Below are 22,587 nucleotides of genomic sequence, written 5' to 3'. Positions count from 1 at the left end.
ACAGGACACTACATAAGTGTCAATAAGTAGGTTTACATTCTGCTGATTTTATGAAGGTTATCTCATGAGCCACAGGTTATTGTTTGGTGTGAGAGGAATTTAAAATGGGTTGATGGACCTGCAAAGTTTGTGTGTGTGTCAGAACCAAGAAGATTTGGAGTAGTCCAACCTGAGACTACTGCACCAGGTATTCCTCTTCTGATCCCATGCTGGAGACCAGGGCTTGATTACAACCTGTTACAATGTTGCCAACATTTTGTGACGGATCTTTCAGTGGGGGAGTGGGTGAATGTGTGAAAGACCTGACTGGGCCCAGCACCGCGCGGTATGGCTCATTTTTGTTGTGTGCGAATTTCTGTATTGAGGAACATGTAACTTGGTTCCAGAAGAAAGACACTTAAAATGTCTTTATGTTGGGGGGGGGGGGGGGGGGGGGTTGTCAAGGTAAGTGTTTCTTGGTGTAACGTTGTCCCCAGGCTATTGCACATACTATATCAACCATTCAAAGTTCGCCTTAGTGGGAGTGACCATAGAATTCTATAGGAGTGACCTTACTGAGTATAAAGTTTGTCATCATCACTAAACAGTCAGTCATAATTATGGCTAAACCCTGCCCATTTCCAGAATAGATTTTCTTAAAATGTGATTTTAAACCTAACCCTAACTAATGAAGGCCAAGTTTGATGCGTTGGTCCACCAGACCTTCCACACATTAGGGCAGAAGTGTCTGGGAACGAGATTAGGTGTAACATGACATCACATTAGAGCGTATGCCATCCTTCAGCACAACATGTCACCCTTCATAAAGCACATGTTTATATCATATTTGACATAGTGGGTTGTGCAGATTTGACATTGATTGTCACACAGTTATGCCACATTTTTTAACCCTTTATAAAAAATGACATATGGTTACAGCTGCCTTTTTAACATGTAGTGCTTATGAAGGCTTTAAGAAGCCTTTATAAACTGATCATTTAAAGCAGGACCAAAAATTGTGTAATATGTATGTCCAATATGAAAAAAAAATATTGGATTTAAGCTGATTGGCCTCAAAATGAGCAGCAAATTCCTCTGGGGGTAAACTCCTGTGGATTTGAAACTAAAGTGCCAAAATGATCCCCCTTTAAATGCATACAGAAAATGATGTAAGGTGCAATAAATTATAGGAGTACACACACAAAAAACATTGACCATTTAGGATTGAAAACATAAAAAAAATACAATCAAAATATATTTTAGTAATACTTTTAATTATTGGTTGTATGATAACTAGTATAAAATAAACATTTCTGCAATTTCCGTCATTTTCGCACTAATTATTAATTTACAAAGTAACAGGAAGAGACTGTTATTCTGAAGGATTCCAAAAATCTGTGACCTGGAAGTATTTAGCTAGTTAATCTTGTCTGCTTCACAGTGGTCAAAATAACGTCCACTTTAACGTTTTTATTGTTGTGATTTAGACGATTGTTAACACCCTGGAACTTAAAATGACATATTTAACTGCACCGTATCACATACTGATCCCAGGTCATCTTTAATTCGCGTTGGCGACAGGGCGTGGTTGATAGATGTTGTCTCGATAACGCTAGCTAGCTGCTAACAATGGCTAACTGTATGGTTTTTCACACTCAAATAGCCTCCATCATGGAGGTGCTAGCAAATGCAGCCGTGGCAGAGATCTGTAAACTCGTAGACGACGACTATGCTGTGTTTCGTTTGGAAATAACTCAAAGCCAGAAAGAAAACAGGTCATTGCGGAGGAAACTACTGGAACTGAAGGTGGCACGGGAGCGCGCAGAGAGGACAATGCGAGAGCGCGTCCTCGCCAGTCGTCCCAGTAGTGTCAAGATCCTCGACAGATATAGAGGAATTTCAAGAGGTACATTTTGAAGGAGGACGAAGGTGCGCTGCCTGTCGCCCATAGTATATAGCACAGTGCCTAGTTCCCCTCTGCACTTGCTACAGATTGTAACACCAGATAATGAATGTGATTTAACCAAACCTTTTTGGACCATTAACTAACCTCACCTGGTATTGGCGACTCTATCTTCGTCCTCGATTTGTGGAAAAGGAGTCTAATGAAATGTCTGTGTTCCGTTGCAGGGGGTCAGTTTTATTTTAAAAACTGAACATTTTCCAAATTCAAATCAAATTTTTGGTCCATTAAGTAACCGAGACAGGTGTCTGTCATCATGATAGGTGAGTCCACCCCAAACTGTCTGTCTCAATCAATGGTGGAGTAAATTTTGCTTGGCCAGTGCCCCTGGTAAGTGGAGATTCATTTAAGGACCAATGGAAAGGTCCCAAACTCCGCTGGATCATTCAAAACGAGCTCTACCAGTGAGAAGATTTGAAAAAGACAGGATTGAACATTGTTGGATTAGTTTATGGACCCCAAAAATTATTTTAATAAACGGAGCCTTTTCTAAATTCAAACGGACCCCCTGCAACTGGACAAACATTTTATGAGACTCCTGTTTCCACGAATTGAGGATGAAGATGGTATCTGCCAATACCTAGTTAGTTTAAAAATATCAAGCTACGTTTTGTATAGCTACACCTGTAACTACTAGTACAATAGATTGCAAAATGTTTTTGTTAAATCACATTATCCGGTGTTAGTCTGTAGCTCCCCTGCACATATGTTCAGGTGTTTTATCCAAAATTGGATCTTGGTCATTTTTTGGATAGTATGCATTAATTCCCCTAATTACTTAGCTATCTAGCACAAAGACACTATCATATTCTACCAGATTCTTGATTTACTGCATTTCTTATTATTTGCTAAATAAAAACAATGTGATGCATGGACCATAATACATCAATCAATAAATAGTATCTCAAGAAGTTATGAGAAGTGTTACCCTACTTCCTGGCCAATTCTAGACAGTGTCAATAATGTACAATATAGTGTTGAGCATTGACAGTAGTTAACCTAACCACCTCTTTTCCCCCAATCACTCTCGCAGGTGAAGGACATCTCACTGGAGGCCACAGGATCTCTGTGAAACCAGCGGGACACAATACATGGAGAGATGACCAACCAATCACTGTTGATGAGGGGAGTAGAACCTCAACCCAGCATGTTATTGTGATAGAGGTTAGTGTAACATTTAACATTGAATTACAGTTCCTTTTGTAAATGATATGTGGCCAGTTTATTTCAGAAAGGCTCCCCTCAGCTATTCACTTGCTTACATGTACATCCTTATTTATCTGCCTTAGGGGAGCTTGTGAGACCTTACGACAACTCAACTAATGTACCGGTAATAACGTCTTGTCAGTCTGCAGATGCAGATGCAGAGCCTGCAGGTCCTGGGGTCAAACAGGAGAGGTCTGAAGGAGAGGAGGACCAACGGCACAGCAGAGACATCCAGACTGGGGCAGATGGAGCGCCCCTTGTAGCCACGGAGGACCCCACCAACGCCCCAGCGCAGCTCAGGACCCAATGCAGTATCACGGAGGTCAGTGGAACGCCGAACGCCATCCTCAAGTCAGACAGACACCAAGACATTAACTGTAACACACAGGCTTTTACACACAGAATCTGACGACAGATCAGACCCAGAGAGACTGGAGCTGGGGAGACTGGGCTGTCCTCCTGCTCCTGGCTCAGAGTATTTACCTGTATTTCATCAGAGCCAGAGGATGGTTAATTCCTATGGTGATAGTGACGTGTTAGACACTGATGGTGATGATCCGTCTTGTTCTTACACTACAGAGATGGACCCTGGCAACATGCCCTTGGGTTTAGAGAGACAGACTGATCTGTCCAGAGGGGACTGGAACCAGTACAGTAGTAGTGTATACTCTGAAGGGTGCCTAGATAAAAAAAGCAGAGGGTCTGGTCGTAGATGAGGTGATTGTGAAAGCGACGTTCCTCCCACATGGAATCCAGATAGTCACCTAGGAGACGGACACTCGCAGGGCAGCGATTTCTTAGATTACAGGGGAAGCTTAGAGACAAATCCAATTGTCGCAACCCACTCCCCTTTATACTCGTTCAGGCATCGTGAGCCAGTGTCTACCTCGATGGGGCCTTCCGTTTCAAACGTCCGCATCCTTTTCGATCAGGTATTGAACTCAAACGACAGGGCTAGAGCCCAGCCTCCGGGGGGGTGGGGGGGCAACATCAGGTAATAGTAAAGAGAAATGGTTCCTCTGCATGTTCTGTAACAAAGGCTTCAGCTGCTCCCAGAAGTTGGAGATCCACCAGAGGTTCCACACAGGGGTGAAACCCTACAGCTGCCCCCAGTGCCACATGCGCTTCACCAAGATTGGTGACCTGAAGAGGCACCAGAGAGTCCACACAGGGGAGAAATCCTACAGCTGCCCCCAGTGTCACATGCGCTTCACCCAGACTGGCAGGCAGAAGAGGCACCTGAAGGTCCACACAAGAGAAAGGCCGTTTGCCTGTATGCATTCCGGGAAGAGGTTCTCAGAGAGGACCTACCTCAGGATACACCAGCAGAAAAACCATTCCACTCAATAAAATGGAAACCATTCTACTTTATAGCTTATTACGTTTAGATCAAACCCTGCATTAAAAAGACAAAGATTCATTTTCATTGTTGTCAGCAGAAAAGGTCCACAGATGCATTTGGAATAATGAGATTAACAGATTTCAGTGTTGAATATTCCTGGTTAGAATTTTGCATGATACAGTATGTCACATATAAGCCTAAAAAGTCTGTTGTTACATAGTTTTTGTAATGAGTAGGCTATATGATAACAAATGCCTGTTTCATTTTTAATGGTGTATTTAAAACGTTTTTTTTATGTTCAATAGAATGAAAAGACCCATTTTGTGTTTAAGACTTGAGACTCTTTAGTATACAGTACCAGTCAAAAGTTTGGAAACATCTACTCATTCAAGGGTTTTTTATTATGTTCTATATTGCAGAATACTAGTGAAGACATCAAAACCATACAATAACACATATGGAATCATGTAGTAACCAAAGAAAGTGTAAAACAAATCAAAATAGCCACTCTTTGCCTTGACAGCTTTGCACACTCTTGGCAATCTCTCAACCAGTTTCATGAGGAATGCTTTTCCAACAGTCTGGAAGGAGTTCCCACATATGCTGAGCACTTGTTGGCTGCTTTTCCTTCACTCTGCAATCCAACTCATCCCAAACCATCTCAATTGGGTTGAGGTTGGGTGATTGTGGAGGCCAGGTCATCTGATGCAGCACTCCATCACTCTCCTCCTTGGTCAAATAGCCTTTACACAGCCTGTAGGTGTGTTGGGTCATTGTCCTGTTGAAAAAACAAATGATAGTGGGACTAAGCGCAAACCAGATGGGATAGCGTATCGCTGCAGAATGCTGTGGTAGCCATGCTGGTCAAGTGTGCCTTGAATTCTAAATAAATCAGACAGTTTCACCAGCAAAGTACCCCCACACCATCAAATCTCCTCCTCCATGCTTCACGGTGGGAACTACACATGCTGAGATCATCCATTCACCAACTCCGCATCTCACAAAGATACGGCGGTTGGAACCAAATATCGCAAATTTGGACTCATCAGACCAAAGGACAGATTTCCACTGGTCTAATGTCCATTGCTCACGTTTCTTGGCCCAAGCAAGTCTCTTCTTCTTATTGGTGTCTTTTAGTAGTGGTTTCTTTGCAGCAATTCGACCATGAAGGCCTGATTCACACAGTCTCCTCTGGACAGTTGATGTTGAGATGTTTCTGTTACTTTAACTCTGTGAAGCATTTCTTTGAGGTGCAGTTAACTCTAATGAACTTATCCTCTGCAGTAGAGGTAACTATGGGTCTTCCTTTCCTATGGCGGTCCTCATGGGAGCCAGTTTCATCATAGCGCTTGATGGTTTTTGCGACTGCATATGAAGAAACATTCTAAGGTCTTTTACCAAAAAGCGCTATCTTCTGTATACCACCCCTACCGTGTCACAACACAACTGATATTCTCAAATGCATTAAGAAGGATTGAAATTCCACAAATTAACTTTGAACAAGGCACACCTGTTAATTGAAAGGCATTCCAGGTGACTACCTCATGAAGCTGGTTGAGAGAATGCCAAGAGTGTGCAAAAGGTGGCTACTTTGAAGAATCTCAAATATAACATCTGTTTTGATTTGTTTAGCACTTTTTTGGGGGGGGACTACACAGTTTAAAAAAAACCTGGAATTTTTTATTTCACCTTTATTTAACCAGGTAGGCCAGTTGAGAACAAGTTCTCATTTTCAACTGCAACCTGGCCAAGATAAAGCAAAGCAGTGCGACAACAGTTACACATGGGATAAACAAACGTACAGTCAATAACACAATATAAAAATCTGTATACAGTGTGTGCAAATGAAGTAAAGAGGTAAGGCAATAAATAGGCCAACAGTGGCGAAGTAATTACAATTTATCAATTTACACTGGAGTGATATGTGCAGATGAGGATGTGTAAGTAGAAATACTGTTGTGCAAAAGAGCAGAAAAACAAAAACAAATATGGGGATGAGGTAGGTAGGTAGTTGGATGGGCTATTTACAGATGAAATCAAATGTATTTATATAGCCCTTCTTACATCAGCTGATATCTCAAAGTGCTGTACAGAAACCCAGCCTAAAACCCCAAACAGCAAGCAATGCAGGTGTAGAAGCACGGTGGCTAGGAAAAACTCCCTAGAAAAGCCCAAACCTAGGAAGAAACCTAGAGCGGAACCAGGCTATGAGGGGTGACCAGTCCTCTTCTGGCTGTGCTGGGTGGAGATTATAACAGAACATGGCCAAGCTGTTCAAATGTTCATAAATGACCAGCATGGTCAAATAATAATAGTCACAGTAGTTGTCGAGGGTGCAACAAGTCAGCACCTGAAGTATAAATGTCAGTTGGCTTTTTATAGCCGATCATTGAGAGTATCTCTACCGCTCCTGCTGTCTCTAGAGAGTTGAAAACAGCAGGTCTGGGACAGGTAGCACGTCCGGTGAACAGGTCAGGGTTCCATAGCCGCAGGCAGAACAGTTGAAACTGGAGCAGCAGCATGGCCAGGTGGACTGGGGACAGCAAGGAGTCATCATGCCAGGTAGTCCTGAGGCATGATCCTAGGGCTCAGGTCGAGAGAGAGGTCGAGAGAGAGAATACTTAAATTCACACAGGACACCGGATAAGACAGGAGAAATACTCCAGATATAACAGACTGACCCTAGCCCCCCGACACAAACTACTGCAGCATAAATACTGGAGGCTGAGACAGGAGGGGTCAGGAGACACTGTGGCCCCATCCGATGATACCCCCGGACAGGGCCAAACAGGCAGGATATAACCCCAAAGCACAGCCCCCACACCACTAGAGGGATAACTTCAACCACCAACTTACCATCCTGAGACAAGGCCGAGTATAGCCCAAAGATATCCGCCACGGCACAACCCAAGGGGGGGCGCCAACCCAGACTGGAAGACCATGACAGTGACTCAACCCACTCAAGTGACGCACCCCTCCTAGGGACGGCATGGAAGAACGCCAATAAGCCAGTGACTCAGCCCCTGTAATAGGGTTAGAGGCAGAGAATCCCAGTGGAGAGAGGGGAACCGGCCAGGCAGAGACAGCAAGGGCGGTCCGTTGCTCCAGAGCCTTTCCGTTCACCTTCACACTCCTGGGCCAGACTACACTCAATCATAGGACCTACTGAAGAGATGAGTCTTCAGTAAAGACTTAAAGGTTGAGACCAAGTCTGCGTCTCTCACATGGGTAGGCAGACCATTCCATAAAAATGGAGCTCTATAGGAGAAAGCCCTGCCTCCAGCTGTTTGCTTAGAAATTCTAGGGACAATTAGGAGGCCTGCGTCTTCTGATGTACGGCAGGACCAAATTGGGAAAGATAGGTAGGAGCAAGCCCATGTAATGCTTTGTAGGTTAGCAGTAAAACCTTGAAATCAGCCCTTGCCTTAACAGGAAGCCAGTGTAGGGTGGCTAGCACTGGAGTAATATGATCACATTTTTTGGCTGTGTTTGCGCGGGGTAGGCTGGGAGGGAAGTAGAGCATTGCAGTAGTCCAACCTAGAAGTAACAAAAGCATGGATTCATTTTTCTGCATCATTTTTGGACAGAAAGTTTCTGATTTTTGCAATGTTACGTAGCTGGAAAAAAGCTGTCCTTGAAACAGTCTTGATATTTTCTTCAAAAGAGAGATCAGGGTCCAGAGTAACGCCGAGGTCCTTCAGTTTTATTTGAGACGACTGTACAACCATCAAGATTAATTGTCAGATTCAACAGAAGATCTCTTTGTTTCTTGGGACCTAGAACAAGCATCTGTGTTTTGTCCGAGTTTAAAAGTAGAACGTTTGCAGCCATCCACTTCCTTATGTCTGAAACACAGGCTTCTAGCGAGGGCAATTTTGGGGCTTCACCATGTTTCATTGAAATGTACAGCTGTGTCATCCGCATAGCAGTGAAATTTAACATTGTTTTCGAATGACGTCACCAAGAGGTAAAATATATAGTGAAAACAATAGTGGTCCTAAAACGGAACCTTGAGGAACACCAAAATGTACAGTTGATTTGTCAGAGGACGAACCATTCACACGAGACCAACTGAGATCTTTCCGACAGATAAGATCTAAACCAGGCCAGAACTTGTCCGTGTAGACCAATTTGGATTTCCAATCTCTCCAAAAGAATGCGGTGATTGATGGTATCAAAGTGAAATAACCTGTCTGTATAAAATTGTTGGAAAATTTGTTGGAAAAATACAGATGGGCTGTGTACAGCTGCAGCGATCGGTAAGCTGCTCTGACAGCTGACGCTTAAGTTAGTGAGGGGGATACAAGTCTCCAACTTCAGTGATTTTTTTTTTTTTTTTTTTGACATTTGTTCCAGTCATTGGCTTTAGAGAACTGGAAGGAAAGGCGGCCAAAGGATGTGTTGGCTTTGGGGATGACCAGTGAAATATACAGTTGAAGTCAGAAGTTTACATACACTTAGGTTGGAGTCATTAAAACTCGTTTTTCAACCACTCCACAAATTTCTTGTTAACAAACTATAGTTTTGGCAAGTCGGTTAGGACATCTACTTTGTGCATGACACGAGTAATTTTTCCAACAATTTTATACAGACAGGTTATTTCACTTATTCACTGTATCACAATTCCAGTGGGTCAGAAGTTTACATAGACTAAAAGTGTCTTTGGAAAATTCCAGAAAATTATGTCATGGCTTTAGAAGCTTCTGATAGGCTAATTGACATCATTTGAGTCAATTGGAAGTGTTCCTGCGGATGTATTTCAAGGCCCACCTTCAAACTCAGTGCCTCTTTGCTTGACATCGTGGGAAAATCAAAAGAAATCAGCCAAGACCTCAAAAGAATTGTAGATCTCCACAAGTCTGGTTCATCCTTGGGAGTAATTTCCAAACGCCTGAAGGTACCACATTCATCTGTACAAACAATAGTATGCAAGTATAAACACCATGGGACTACGCAGTCGTCATACTGCTCAGGAAGGAGACGCGTTCTGTCTCCTAGAGATGAACTTACTTTGGTGCGAAAAGTGCAAATCAATCCCAGAACAACAGCAAAGAACCTTGTGAAGATGCTAGAGGAAACAGGTACAAAAGTATCTATATCCACAGTAAAACGAGTCCTATATTGACATAACCTGAAAGGCCACTCAGAAAGGAAAAAGCCACTGCTCCAAAACCGCCATAAACAAGCCAGACTACGGTTTGCAACTGCACATGGGGACAAAGATTGTACTTTTTGGAGAAATGTCCTCTGGTCTGATGAAACAAAAATAGAACTGTTTGACCATCGTTATGTTTGGAGGAAAAAGGGGGAGGCTTGCAAACCGAAGAACACCATCCCAACCGTGAAGCACGGGTGGCAGCATCATGTTGCGGGGGTGCTGGGATGCGGGGCTGGTGCACTTCACAAAATAGATGGCATCAAGAGGAAGGAAAATTATGTGGATATATTGAAGCAACATCTCAAGACATCAGTCAGGAAGTTAAAGCTTGGTCGCAAATGGATCTTCCAAATGGACAATGACACCAAGCATAGTTCCAAAGTTGTGGCAAAATGGCTTAAGGACAGCCATGTCAAGGTATTGGAGTGGCCATCACAAAGCCCTGACCTCAATCCCATAGAACATTTGTGGGCAGAACTGAAAAAGTGTGTGCGAGCAAGGAGGCCTACAAACCTGACTCAGTTACACCAGCTCTGTCAGGAGGAATGGGCCAAAATTCACCCAATTTATTGTGGGAAGCTTGTGGAAGGCTACCCGAAACGTTTGACCCAAGTTAAACAATTTAAATGCAATGCTACCAAATACTAATTGAGTATGTAAACTTCTGACCCACTGGGAATGTGATGAAAGAAATAAAAGCTGAAATATATAGTTCCCTTAAGGAAATGATTGTCTTTATTGTAATTGTTTTTAATAACCTGCCCAGGGACTGCGGGTGAAAATTAGCCAGCTGGCTAAAACTGGCACTTTTACTGAAACGTTGATTAAAGTGCACTGTTCCTGTAAAAATAAAATAAACTCAAACAAATCATTCTCTCTACTATTATTCTGACATTTCACATTCTTAATATAAAGTGGTGATCCTAACTGACCTAAGACAGGGAATTTTCACTAGGATTAAATGTCAGGAATTGTGAAACTGAGTTTAAATGTATTTGGCTAAGGTGTATGTAAACTTCCGACTTCAGCTGTACCTGCTGGAGCACGTGATACAGGTGGGTGTTGCTATGGTGACCAGTAAGCTGAGATAAGGTGGAGCTTTACCTAGCAAAGGACCTGGAGCCAGTGGGTTAGGTGACGAATATGTAGCAAGGACCAGCCAATGAGAGCATACAGGTCGCAGTGGTGGGTAGTATATGGGGCTTTGGTGACAAAACGGATGGCACTGTGATAGACTGCATCCAATTTGCTGAGTAGAGTGTTGGAGGCTATTTTGTAAATGACATCGCCGAATTCAAGGATCGGTAGGATAGTCAGTTTTACGAGGGTATGTTTGGCAGCATGAGTGAAAGAGGCTTTGTTGCGAAATAGGAAGCCGATTCTAGATTTAACTTTGGATTAGAGATGCTTAATGTGAGTTTACAGTCTAGCCAGACACCTAGGTATTTATAGTTGTCCACATATTTTAAGTCAGAACCGTCCAGAGTAGTGATTCTTAGTCGGGCGGGCGGGTAGCGATCGATTGAAGAGCATGCATTTCGTTTTACTAGCATTTAAGAGCAGTTGGAGGCCACGGAAGGAGTGTTGTATGGCGTTGATGGGAATGGACCCTGTTTGTGTTTGGTCGGTCACACACACACACACAAAGCACTGATTACATTATCAATGGTGGTTATGACTTGCATGGTGGAACCAAACTGCTTGCTGCAATAGAATGGTAACGCAGCGATCAGGCTGGTTCCACCAGGCTTGGCTATGAAGGTGAATTGGTACAAAACTCATCTGTTTAGACCTTTGACCAGGTCAAATGTCACCAACCTGATTCAAGCGTCCTCCCTGTTCAATTTATAGGAATGCTCACAGCGAGGGCATGTCTGCGTGATGTTGAGGGTCTCTATGTTGCATGTTTGGCAGCAAACTGAACATCTCTCTAACAACTGCTGCAAGCGATCCTCAAACAATGGACTTGCTCATCTTATGAGGTGGTGTTGACTGGGAGGGCATGTGACAGCGTTATACAATAGAAAGCCAAGTGGTAAATTGCATTTTGTTTCAAAGAAAGTACAAAGCTTTTTGATAATGCACTTCACAACCAAAACGTCTGTACTACTTGACTGTAATCCACCTACTAGTTTAACAAACCGTGTGTTTTTTTTATACAACTTTTCATAACACACATTACCGTTGTCGATGAAGCCGTCTGTCATCAGGGCAGTAACTAGGGTCAAGCTTATTCTAGGTCGTCACTAGTTGCCACAAAGTCATAAACCATGCCGATTTCTACTTATTAAGATGTGATTTTAAACGTAACCTTCAATTAAGAACCTTTTTTTACGATAGAATCGATTGTGGCTGTGGAAACCCTAATGATATGCTGTATAGATGTAGACTGACTGTAGTTTCACAGTGCCATCCGTTTTGTCACCAAAGCCCCATATACTACCCACCATGCGACCTGTACGCTCTCGTTGGCTGGCCCTCGCTTCATAATCGTCGCCAAACCCACTGGCTCCAGGTCATCTTCAAGACCCTGCTAGGTAAAGTCCCCCCTTATCTCAGCTCACTGGTAACCATAGCAGCACCCACCTGTAGCACGCGCTCCAGCGGGTATATCTCTCTGGTCACCCCCAAAGCCAAGTCCTCCTTTGGCTGTCTCTCCTTCCAGTTCTCTGCTGCCAATGACTGGAACGAACTACAAAAATCTCTCAAACTGGAAACACTTATCTCCCTCAGTAGCTTTAAGCACCAGCTGTCGGAGCAGATCACTGCACCTGTACATAGCCCATCTATAATTTAGCCCAAACAACTACCGCTTCCCCTACTGCATTTATTTATTTTTTATTTTGCTCCTTTGCACCCCATTATTTCTATTTTGCACTTTCTTCCACTATAATCTACCATTCCAGTGTTTTACTTGCTATATTGTATTTACTTTGCCACCATGGCCTTTTTTTGCCTTTACCTCCCTTATCTCACCTCATTTGCTCACATTGTATATAGACTTATTTTTCTACGGTATTATTGACTGTATGTTTGTTTTACTCCATGTGTAACTCTGTGTTGTTGTATGTGTCGAACTGCTTTGCTTTATCTTGGCCAGGTCGCAATTGTAAATGAGAACTTGTTCTCAACTTGCCTACCTGGTTAAATAAAGGTAAAATAAATAAATACAAATATTGGATTCAAGCCAGGGACGCCATTGCGGGTTGTTGCTCCTAGTTCATCGTATTAGACTCAGACATGAGTTAACTACTGCAAGTTAGTTTTGCCCTTAAATAACGTACAGAATACACTTATGAGCTACAAACTAACTTGCAAATCCAATTTGTCAAATGATAACGTTATATAACCAGCAGTATGAGCTACCACCTAACTAAATTGTAATGAGATAGTTATCTTGCTAGCTATGCTAAAACGCTAATTAGCCTACTTCGCTTTATCAAAAGATAGCTAACCAATAACGGCGTTAGCAAAATTATGCCAGAATTCATATTACAGTATATCTGGTTATACTCACCACCACCGAACGTTGCACACCAAGCTAGCGTTACTATACTGGTGGTGCAGAGGGGACTGGCGAACTCCAACCACCTTTCCGCATACTAGGGTCCTTCGGCAGGGCACGTAAACCGTATAACTGTGTGGAGCCATAGTCAATCCATATAGGGCTTTTCAGTCATAAACGGCAATGAAAATAATAGCTCCATTCTGAAAGCGAAGCAGATGGGGCGATTTGCACGTGGAGCTTGGCAAAATTGGGGATGATTTGTTGACATAATTGTAATCCAAAACCAAACTTCATTTACTCGTTGTGAAGCACTGGGTTCCAAACTCCGTTTCTGACAAGACTGACTTGGACAAGAATGATTGTCCTATTTTCACTTTGTAGTCAATTTTGACACTATAGTACATGTTTCTGATTTATAAATGCCATATAGGCCATTTTCAGTGGAATTAGTTGCTTTTTATTGGCAGTTGCTCTTTATGATTTTTATTAGGCTGATACGGAAATAATCAATGTTCACAAGTATGGTCCCTTACATGTTGAAAGTGTATTTATTACCCGTGTGTATGTACTTGAGGGAGTGTATGTCGGTGTAATCTGTATCACCTGTTTCTTCCAGGAGGAGGAAGGTCCAGAGGTGATGCTGGTAAAGGGGGAGGGGTCTGAGGAGGGTCTGTGGAACCCTGAGGGGAACATGGTCATGGAGGACAACCAGACTACACCTCCTCCTGAACCCACTGAGGAACCAGCTGAGCAGCACAGGACCACACACAGTCTCATTGAGGTGAGCCCACTAAACTACTGTCTGAATGGTATTAGGTCAGGGTCTGTATCCACAAAGCCTTTCAGAGTAGGAGTGCTGATCTAGGATCAGTTTTGCCTTTTAGATCATAATGAATATAATTATTTGGAAAGATCCTAGATCTGCAATCCTACTCTGAGACTCTTTGAAGATACGGGCCCAGGTCTTGATTACATTTGTCTTAAGTGTGGGACCATGCCTTTGAATGATCAAACCATTAAAGAGTGTCAACTAATCAAATCAACTAATACAGTTGAATAGTACTCATAGCAGTCCCTCATTGCCAAATCAAAAGATGCTTCATAGCAGGGTGCTCATATCAGATTTCTGGATCCAACATCCTCTCACTCTGTATCTCTTACAGTCAGTAGACATGGTGGAATGGAAGCCTGATCTGCTGCTGGTCAAAGAGGAGAAAATAGAGGACGGACCAGAGAGCATTGATCTGCTGAGTGGACTAAAGATGAGAGAGCAAGGTAAGGAAGAAATACATATAGCCTGCATACAGTAATAGATCTTCAATGGGAATAGTGATGCACCTGGGAATTTTTGTCTGAATTTTCATCATTCATAAAATTAAATCAATTCAACCTGTGTTTCCATCCAAAAACACACATCATAATGTATAAACTTGAAACTACAGTTTTCTCTGCCATGTTTGTAAAGTCTATTTTCTAACCTCTTCCTGCAGGTGGTTGGCTGGAGGCTAACAGAGGAGACTGGGTGGCCAACTTGGAATCCCAGACCCAGACAGGTGCAGCCAAAGGCCCTGGGGACGACATCACTGAGCAGGCCAGGACCATAGGCGACATAGTGGAGGTCAGTGGATGGGACAGCGTCCTCAACTCTGAGCTGCGGTACAATACTGTTAACCACCAACAGAAACAGACAGTCAAACACAAAACAGCATCCGATCTTAGTCTCCATGACAGCAAACTGTCTGAGACCAGGCCAAGGCGTAGATTTGGTCTGCAGGGACAGGGAGGTGACCGTATGTGGAGGGAGAGAACAGACTCGGCTAGTGATGCTCCGTCCTGCTCCTATAGTTGTGATTCAGAGAGACTGATGGTGCCTCAGGTTAACCCCCTAACAGGTGCTGCCTTCAGCCTGCCTTCTATAGGATCTATCAACTGGAACATGGACCCTGCGACAACACAGACACTCCCTGGCCTTCATCCTCCTCACACTCTCCTTATGTTAAACCAGACCTCAGACAATGCCAGTGCCTCAACACTAAATGGCTACACAAGCCCATTGACAAATGACAGTAGTAGAGACGGAATCAGTAAAGGTGACAGCGCCAAAGAGAAGTGCTTTCCTTGTTCGTTCTGTGAGAAGTCCTTCAGTTTCCCCATAGAGGTGGAGATCCACCAGAGGATGCACACAGGGGAGAAATCGTTCAGCTGCCATCTGTGCCGGGCCAGTTTCTCACACTCGTTCAACCTGAAGAGGCACCATATGGTCCACACAGGGGAGAAACCATACAGCTGCCCCCAGTGTGAGAGGAGGTTCTCCCACCAGCACCAGCTGAAGAGGCACCTGAAGGTCCACACGGGAGAGAGGCCATTCGCCTGTACGCACTGCGGGAAGAGGTTCTCAGAGAGGAGCAACCTCAGGATACACCAACAGAAAATACACACAGCCCATGTATAGAGTATTGTAACATGTCATAAATTACTAGTTAGTGTGTTTGTAGTTCACTCTGTTGGTTTGGGATGTAGCAGGGAACTGAATGAGGTGAACTGAGGAGGGAATGAGTGTGATGAGGCAGAATAGATGATATGGTGATGGTTGGTGTGATTGTGTCTGTAAAAATGCTTCACTGATGAAGAGTGACAACTATGTCCCTGTAGGTTGATATTGGTGTTTTATAGTGAGATAATGATAGTGCCTTAATTTACTTGACAAAATAGATAAGATCCGTGTAACGTAATGTTGAACCTTTTCCAAAGTATTCTAAAATACATTCTATCAAAGCGAGGGTCCCAGATTTACAGAGAAGGTCAAGTGTTACCATAGCGAGAAAAAATAATTATACTTGTCACATGTATCGTTTTGTGCAATAAAAGTACTGTACTTCATGTTATGTGACTGTATGACCATTTTGTTGAAATTAAATAAAAACTGTGCTGACTGATTTGGTTATTTTTGTATCATTGCAGGGACTGAGTTTCCCCTATCTCAGTGGGACAAAACTCATTATACTTCATTATTGAATCAACAGATATGGACATTCGTTTTTTATAATAAACTCCAATGGGTCCGTATTAAGTATTTTAATCACAGTGTTGGAGATATGTTTGACTGTGGTTAACATTTTATAATGTAATGTTTCTATGTGTTCAGCAAAGAGTTTCTTATATAAACCTTTATATTATCTTCTGTTTAATTTGTGTTTACAGGCTGCAGTCCATGAGGACCTGCTGATATCCGGTGTTAATGGTGGGAGAGACTGGACCTCTGAAGCGGCTGGTCACAAACCCTGGCCCCGGATCAGGACAGTGGATCAAGAGCCGTCACTCTTCCTTCCTGACTCAGATTCAGGACGGAACCACGAGGGACAAAGACTCGACCATCACGCAGAACACAACCAGTGGACAGGTGGACTGAACAACCTCAGTCCCGGTGGTCATCAGAGAGACGGAGGCTCCAGTCAGGGATCCAGTCTGCAGCCCAGACCCTTCTCTTCACAGTCTCAGTGCGGGGCTGATAGAGATAGACCCTCCTGTTCCTATGATACAAACAGCACAGCATCCATGATGAACAGAGCAGGTCACCGTGAGGTTCAGCCTTCACAGAGAGTGACAGGAGCCCCCCCTGGTGGTAGTCTATCAGCAAGTCGGTCTTCTCCATCAGGGGCTTGTCTAATGCCTGGTGAATGGGTTCATAGAAGGCCTGGACCTTGGTCTAGCCTTCCTCGGTTACCTCATGGTTACCCCACCAATACAGACCGGGTCAGGATGGGTGTTCTCCACAAGAGGTACCTAGACTATAACACAGCACACAATCCCAACAACACCCAAATATTTGCAAGAGGTCAAGGAGGGAGCTCAAAGACTAACCACCTGATGGTGGTGGCTCCTGCTTCTACCTCCTCTGGTGTCATTGGGTCTCAACGTGGGAGGCCGAGCATGAGGACGGACGCAGACAAGCCGTATGCCTGCCCCACGTGTGGGAAGCGCTTTGCTGAGGTGAACTATGTGAAGAAGCACCAGAGGGTCCACACAGGGGTGAAACCCTTCAGCTGTACCCAGTGTCACATGCGCTTCGCCCAGGCTGGTGACCTGAGGAGGCACCAGAGGGTCCACACAGGGGAGAAACCCTACAGCTGTCCCCAGTGTGAGAAGAGGTTCTCCCGCCAGTACCAGCTGAATGTGCACCTGAAGGTCCACACGGGAGAAAAGCGGTTTGTTCGCCTGTACGCATTGCGAGAAGAGGTTCTCAGAGAGGAGCTATCTCAGCATACACCAGCAGATAAACCATCCCACTCTATAACATAGAAAATTACAAATCTTCTCGATAGCTTCTGATGTTTAGATCAAACCCTGAGTAACAGATTTAAGTGTTGAATATTGCATCCAGACATTTGATATACACGGTATAAGGCACATACAGTGCCTTCATAAAGTATTCATATCCCTTGACTTATTCCACATTTTGTTGACTACAGCCTGAATTCGAAATGTATTAAATATTTTTTTACATCTCAATCTACAGACAATACCCCATAAAGACAAAGTGAACATGTTTTTAGAAATGTTTGCAAATGTATTGAAAATTAAATATATAACTATCAAATTTACTTAAGTATTCACACCCCTGACTCAATACATGTTAGAATCACCTTTGGCAGTGATTACAGCTGTGAGTCTTTCTGAGTATGTCTCTAAGAGCATGACACACCTGGATTGTACAATATTTGCACATTATTTTACAAATTCTTCAAGCTCTGTCAAGTTGGTTGGTGATCATTGCTAGACAGACATTTTCAAGCCTATTTAAGTCAAACTGTATCTAGGCCACTCAGGAACATTCAATTTCGTCTTGGTAAGCAACTCCATTATAATTTTTGCCTTGTGTTTTAGGTTATTGTCCTGCTGAAAGGTGAAGTTGTCTCCCAGTGTCTGATGGAAAGCAGACTGAACCAGGTTTTCCTCTAAGATTTTGCCTGTGCGTTGCTCTATTCCGTTTCTGTTTATCCTAAAATACTCCTTAGTCCTTGCTGACGACAAGAATACTCATAACATGATGCAGCCACCACCATGCTTGAAAATATAAAGAGTGGTACTCAGTGACGTGTTGTTGGATTTGCCCCAAATATAACGCTTTGTATTCAGGACAAAAAGTTAATTTCCTCACCACATTTTTTGTAGTTTTACTTTGGTACCTTATTGCAAACAGGATGCATGTTTTGAAATGTTTTTATTCCATACAGGCTTCCTTCTTTTCACTCTGTCAATTAGGTTAGTATTGTGGAGTAACTATAATGTTGTTGATTCATCTTATCAGAGCCATTAAACTCCATGAGCGGTTTCCTTCCTCTCCGGCAACTGAGTCAGAAAAGATGTCTGTATCTTTGTAGTGACTGGGTGTATTGATACACCGCCAAAGTGTAATAATTAACTTCATGTTCAAAGGGGTATTTAATGTCTGCTTTTTTTCCTGCCCCCATCTACCAATAGGTGCCCTTCTTTGCGAGTCATTGGAAAACCTCCCTGGTCTTTGTGGTTGAATATGTGTTTGAAATTCACTGCTCGACTGAGGGTGCTTACAGATAATTAGATATTTTTGGGGTACAGAGATGAGGTAGTCATTCAAAAATCATGTTAAACACTATTATTGCGCACAGAGTGTGTCCATGCAGCTTGTTAAGCACATTTTCACTCCTGAACTTATTTAGGATTGCCATAGCAAATGGGTTGAATACAGACTCAAGACATTTGATTTTCATTTCTTATTAATTTGTAAACATGTCGAAAAACATAATTCCACTTTGACATTATGGGTTATTGTGTGTATGCTGGTGACAAAATCTGAATGTAACTATTTTAAATTCAGGCTGTAACAAAAAGTATGTTGCATTTTGTGTTTGTACTGTATAGGTTATATGATGTTTACAAATGCCTGTTTCATTACTTCCAATCAAATAAAAAAAAATCCCAAGAGACTTTTAATGAGAAAATAAATGCAGTTTATCAACGTGGAAGGCCGAGCATCAAGCGGTGCGCCTGCCCCACGTGTAGGAAGCGCTTTGCTAGGGCAAACAATTTGAAGGAGCACCAGACCATACACACTAAGGAGTGGCACTTACAAGATCTTCTCTTTCCAGAGTAACCTTACCTGACATAGGAGTGTCCACAACGGGGAGAAATGGTAGCAGTGTAGCTTGAGATGTACACAGGGGATATCTGGAAACTATTCTTTAGCTGACATATTATAAACTCAGCAAAAAAAGAAACGTACAAATAACTTCACAGATCATTGTAAAGGGTTTAAACACTGTTTCCAATGCTTGTTCAATGAACCATAAACAATTAATGAACATGCACCTGTGGAACGGTCGTTAAGACACTAACAGCTTACAAACGGTAGGCGATTAAGGTCACAGTTATGAAACTTGGGACACTAAAGAGGCCTTTCTACTGACTCTGGAAAAACACCAAAAGAAAGATGCCCAGTGTCCCTGCTCATCTGTGTGAACGTGCCTTAGGCATGCTGCAAGGAGGCATGAGGACTGCAGATGTGGCCAGGGCAATAAATTGCAATGTCTGTACTGTGAGACGCCTAAGACAGCGCTTCAGGGAGACAGGACGGACAGCTGATCGTCCTCGCAGTGGCAGACCACGTGTAACAACACCTGCACAGGATTGGTACATCCAAACATCACACCTGCGGGACAGGTACAGGATGGCAACAACAACTGCCCAAGTTACACCAGGAACGCACAATCCCCCCATCAGTGCTGTCCGCAATAGGCTGAGAGAGGCTGGACTGAGGACTTGTAGACCTGTTGTAAGGCAGGTCCTCACCAGACATCACTGGCAACAACGTCGCCTATGGGCACAAACCCACTGTCGGTGGACCAGACAGGACTAGCAAAAAGTGCTCTTCTCTGACGAGTCTCGGTTTTGTCTCACCGGGGATGATGGTCGGATTCGCGTTTATCGTCGAAGGAATGAGCATTACACCGAGGCCTGTACTCTGGAGCGGGATCGATTTGGAGGTGGAGGGTCACACGCATCATCGGACTGAGCTTGTTGTCATTGCAGGCAATCTCAATGCTGTGCGTTACAGGGAAGACATCCTCCTCCCTCATGTGGTACCCTTCCTGCAGTCTCATCCTGACATGACCCTCCAGCATGACAATGCCACCAGCCATACTACTCGTTCTGTGCGTGATTTCCTGAAAGACATGAATGTCAGTGTTCTGCCATGGCCAGCTAAGAGCCCGGATCTCAATCCCATTGAGCACGTCTGGGACCTGTTAGATCGGAGGGTGAGGGCTAGGGCCATTCCCCCCAGAAATGTCCGGGAACTTGCAGGTGCCTTCGTGGAAGAGTGGGGTAACATCTCACAGCAAGAACTGGAAAATCTGGTGCAGTCCATGAGGAGGAGATGCACTGCAGTACTTAATGCAGCTGGTGGCCACACCAGATACTGACTGTTACTTTTGATTTTGACCCCCCCCCCCCCCCCCCCCCACCCACCCACCCCTTTGTTCAGGGACACATTATTCCATTTCTGTTAGTCACATGTCTGTGGAACTTGCTCAGTTTGTCTCAGTTGTTGAATCCTGTTATGTTCATAACGTGTAAATATTTGTAAGTTTGCTAAAAATAAACGCAGTTGACAGTGAGAGGACGTTTCTTTTTTTGCTGAGTTTAGTTATCATGTGAAGTGTCTTGGGGTAAGAAGGTCATTAACCCTTTGTTAACCTGTCATTTGAAACAGGCTTGAGTAAATACATGTTTTTAGAGAGACAGTAAACCTAGGCTAAAACAAGGACAGTTTTAATATTTACCTTACTGGGGTGATGTAGATGGAATAAAGTCATTCTATTATTTTCTACTCTATTCTTGCTGACACACTGTTCTTTCTAAACAAATATGCTCTCAACTTGAAAGATACTGATCATAGGAGATTTGATGTGTAATGTAGTAAGCAGTAACGTATTTCAAAGAACAGCGCGCATACATTTTTCATTTCACAACACCCTTTGAGCTATGATGCCAACCAATAACATCCTTCTCCTCAGTGTAAACGGAAGTAAACAGTGGGAGAGAATGGCGGGAGGTTTTTAGCGTACCACCGTTCTGTGACCTTGTGTGGCCTACCACTTCGCGGCTGAGCCGTTGTTGCTCCTAGACATTTCCACTTCACAACAGCACTTACAGTTTGACCGGGGCAGCTCTAGCAGGGCAGAAATTTGACGAACTGATTTGTGGAAGAACTTGACTGGCCTGCACAGAGCCCTGACCTCAAGGGGTCCACATACTTTTGGTCATGTAGTGTAGTTGGGGCTTGACGATTGCCTCGTATGTTCAATGGAGAGAGGATATAGTACGTCTGTTACTGTTTTTTGATGAGGAGTCGCTCCCTACACATGTCAAGATGGGATATGTGAGTTAGCCTGTGTTTGCATTGAGTATGACTTGAGTAATTATTTTACTGTGGAAGATGACGTTGAATGTCGCAATTGTGGTGGGAAGCATGCACAGGAGTTCCCTGAATGTCCTGTAAGGGTGAAGGAGGCCTAGATTACTAGGATAAGAGCTGTTCAGCGTGTCTCCTATGCTGAAGCAGCAAGAAAAGTTCAACAATTTCTAGTGGTTCGGTTACCATGGAGACACCACAGTCCAGTGATTTGGGTGCAGTTTGCAAAGTGCAGGATCCAGATACCCTTGTCTTAAAGAAATTATATTATTTGGGCATTTATTGCTATGGTGATGAACTGCACTGCAGGAGTGGATAAGAACTCAAGAAAGAGTGATATTATCCATAGAGATAGAGGACTCATCTTTATATCTGTGCCATTACAGCGTCTAAGACAGTATGGGCAGTTCCAATGAGGCTACAACCCATAGTAATCTCCACCCTGTTGACTACTTTAAATTGGTGGAAGCCCTCAATGAAAATGTCTGTGCTAAAACGGGTTATATCCATGATGAGTCCTTTTATCTATCTCTATGATATCCTCGTATCTGCAGCTGGACACGTCTTGGGAATGAAAGATGTAATGGGTGAAGAGCTGCATGAGTACTGACTGTGAGTGGATTAAAAGTTTTAGTTTATTTCCCTTTTTACGTTTTGGATGTCACCTTTTTTATTTCCTGAATCCAGGAAGTGGGCGGCAATACACTGTTTCCAGTGTAGTCCTCCCTAAAACACCACATAAGAAGAAGTAGTAAACAGTGACCAAGAACAATTTCCATGTTTACCGTTATTGTTGTTATTTAGACGTTTTAACACCATGAAACTCAAAATATGACTAATTCAACTCCACTGCATGACATACCCTCCCCCATGTAGTGTTTAACACAAGTTATATTTGGTAAAATGTTCCAATAAAAATAGAATATTGTAGATGGCAATACCCCCCAAAAAACATTTACTCACTAACAAAAGGGTTGAA

General features: G+C 43.3%; 1 protein-coding gene across 3 annotated transcripts; it reads left to right on the top strand.

Moving 5' to 3' along the window:
- The first annotated feature begins 1,362 nt into the window (after window positions 1–1,362).
- On the top strand, window positions 1,363–19,120 carry LOC106602491 (uncharacterized). Of its 3 annotated transcripts, XM_045717525.2 has the most exons (8): window positions 1,364–1,885; window positions 2,976–3,106; window positions 3,291–3,470; window positions 13,773–13,937; window positions 14,320–14,431; window positions 14,647–14,774; window positions 16,358–17,373; window positions 18,041–19,120. In XM_045717525.2, the coding sequence occupies exons 1-8, from the start codon at window positions 1,609–1,611 to the stop codon at window positions 18,054–18,056; spliced, it is 2,025 nt and encodes a 674-aa protein (XP_045573481.2). In that variant the 5' UTR covers window positions 1,364–1,608; the 3' UTR covers window positions 18,057–19,120. The 3 variants fall into 3 exon arrangements, with proteins under 3 accessions (XP_082830004.1, XP_045573482.2, XP_045573481.2); XM_082973878.1 differs by having other exon boundaries at window positions 1,363–1,885; window positions 16,358–19,120; XM_045717526.2 differs by lacking the exons at window positions 16,358–17,373; window positions 18,041–19,120 and having other exon boundaries at window positions 1,363–1,885; window positions 14,647–16,092.
- Window positions 19,121–22,587: the final 3,467 nt, after the last annotated feature.

Source organism: Salmo salar, chromosome 04 (genome assembly GCF_965601325.2).
Source record: "Salmo salar chromosome 04, fSalSal1, whole genome shotgun sequence".
NCBI classification, from domain to species: Eukaryota; Metazoa; Chordata; class Actinopteri; order Salmoniformes; family Salmonidae; genus Salmo; species Salmo salar.
This window is presented reverse-complemented; position numbering and strand designations above follow the sequence as displayed.

Excerpts from the sequence above, each read along its gene's own strand:
- LOC106602491 (XM_082973878.1), top strand. The coding sequence starts at position 1,609 with ATGGCTAACTGTATGGTTTTTCACACTCAAATAGCCTCCATCATGGAG. Across the intron at positions 1,886-2,975 it reads ATATAGAGGAATTTCAAGAG|GTGAAGGACATCTCACTGGA; the intron begins GTACATTTTGAA and ends TCACTCTCGCAG. Across the intron at positions 13,938-14,319 it reads CCACACACAGTCTCATTGAG|TCAGTAGACATGGTGGAATG; the intron begins GTGAGCCCACTA and ends TATCTCTTACAG.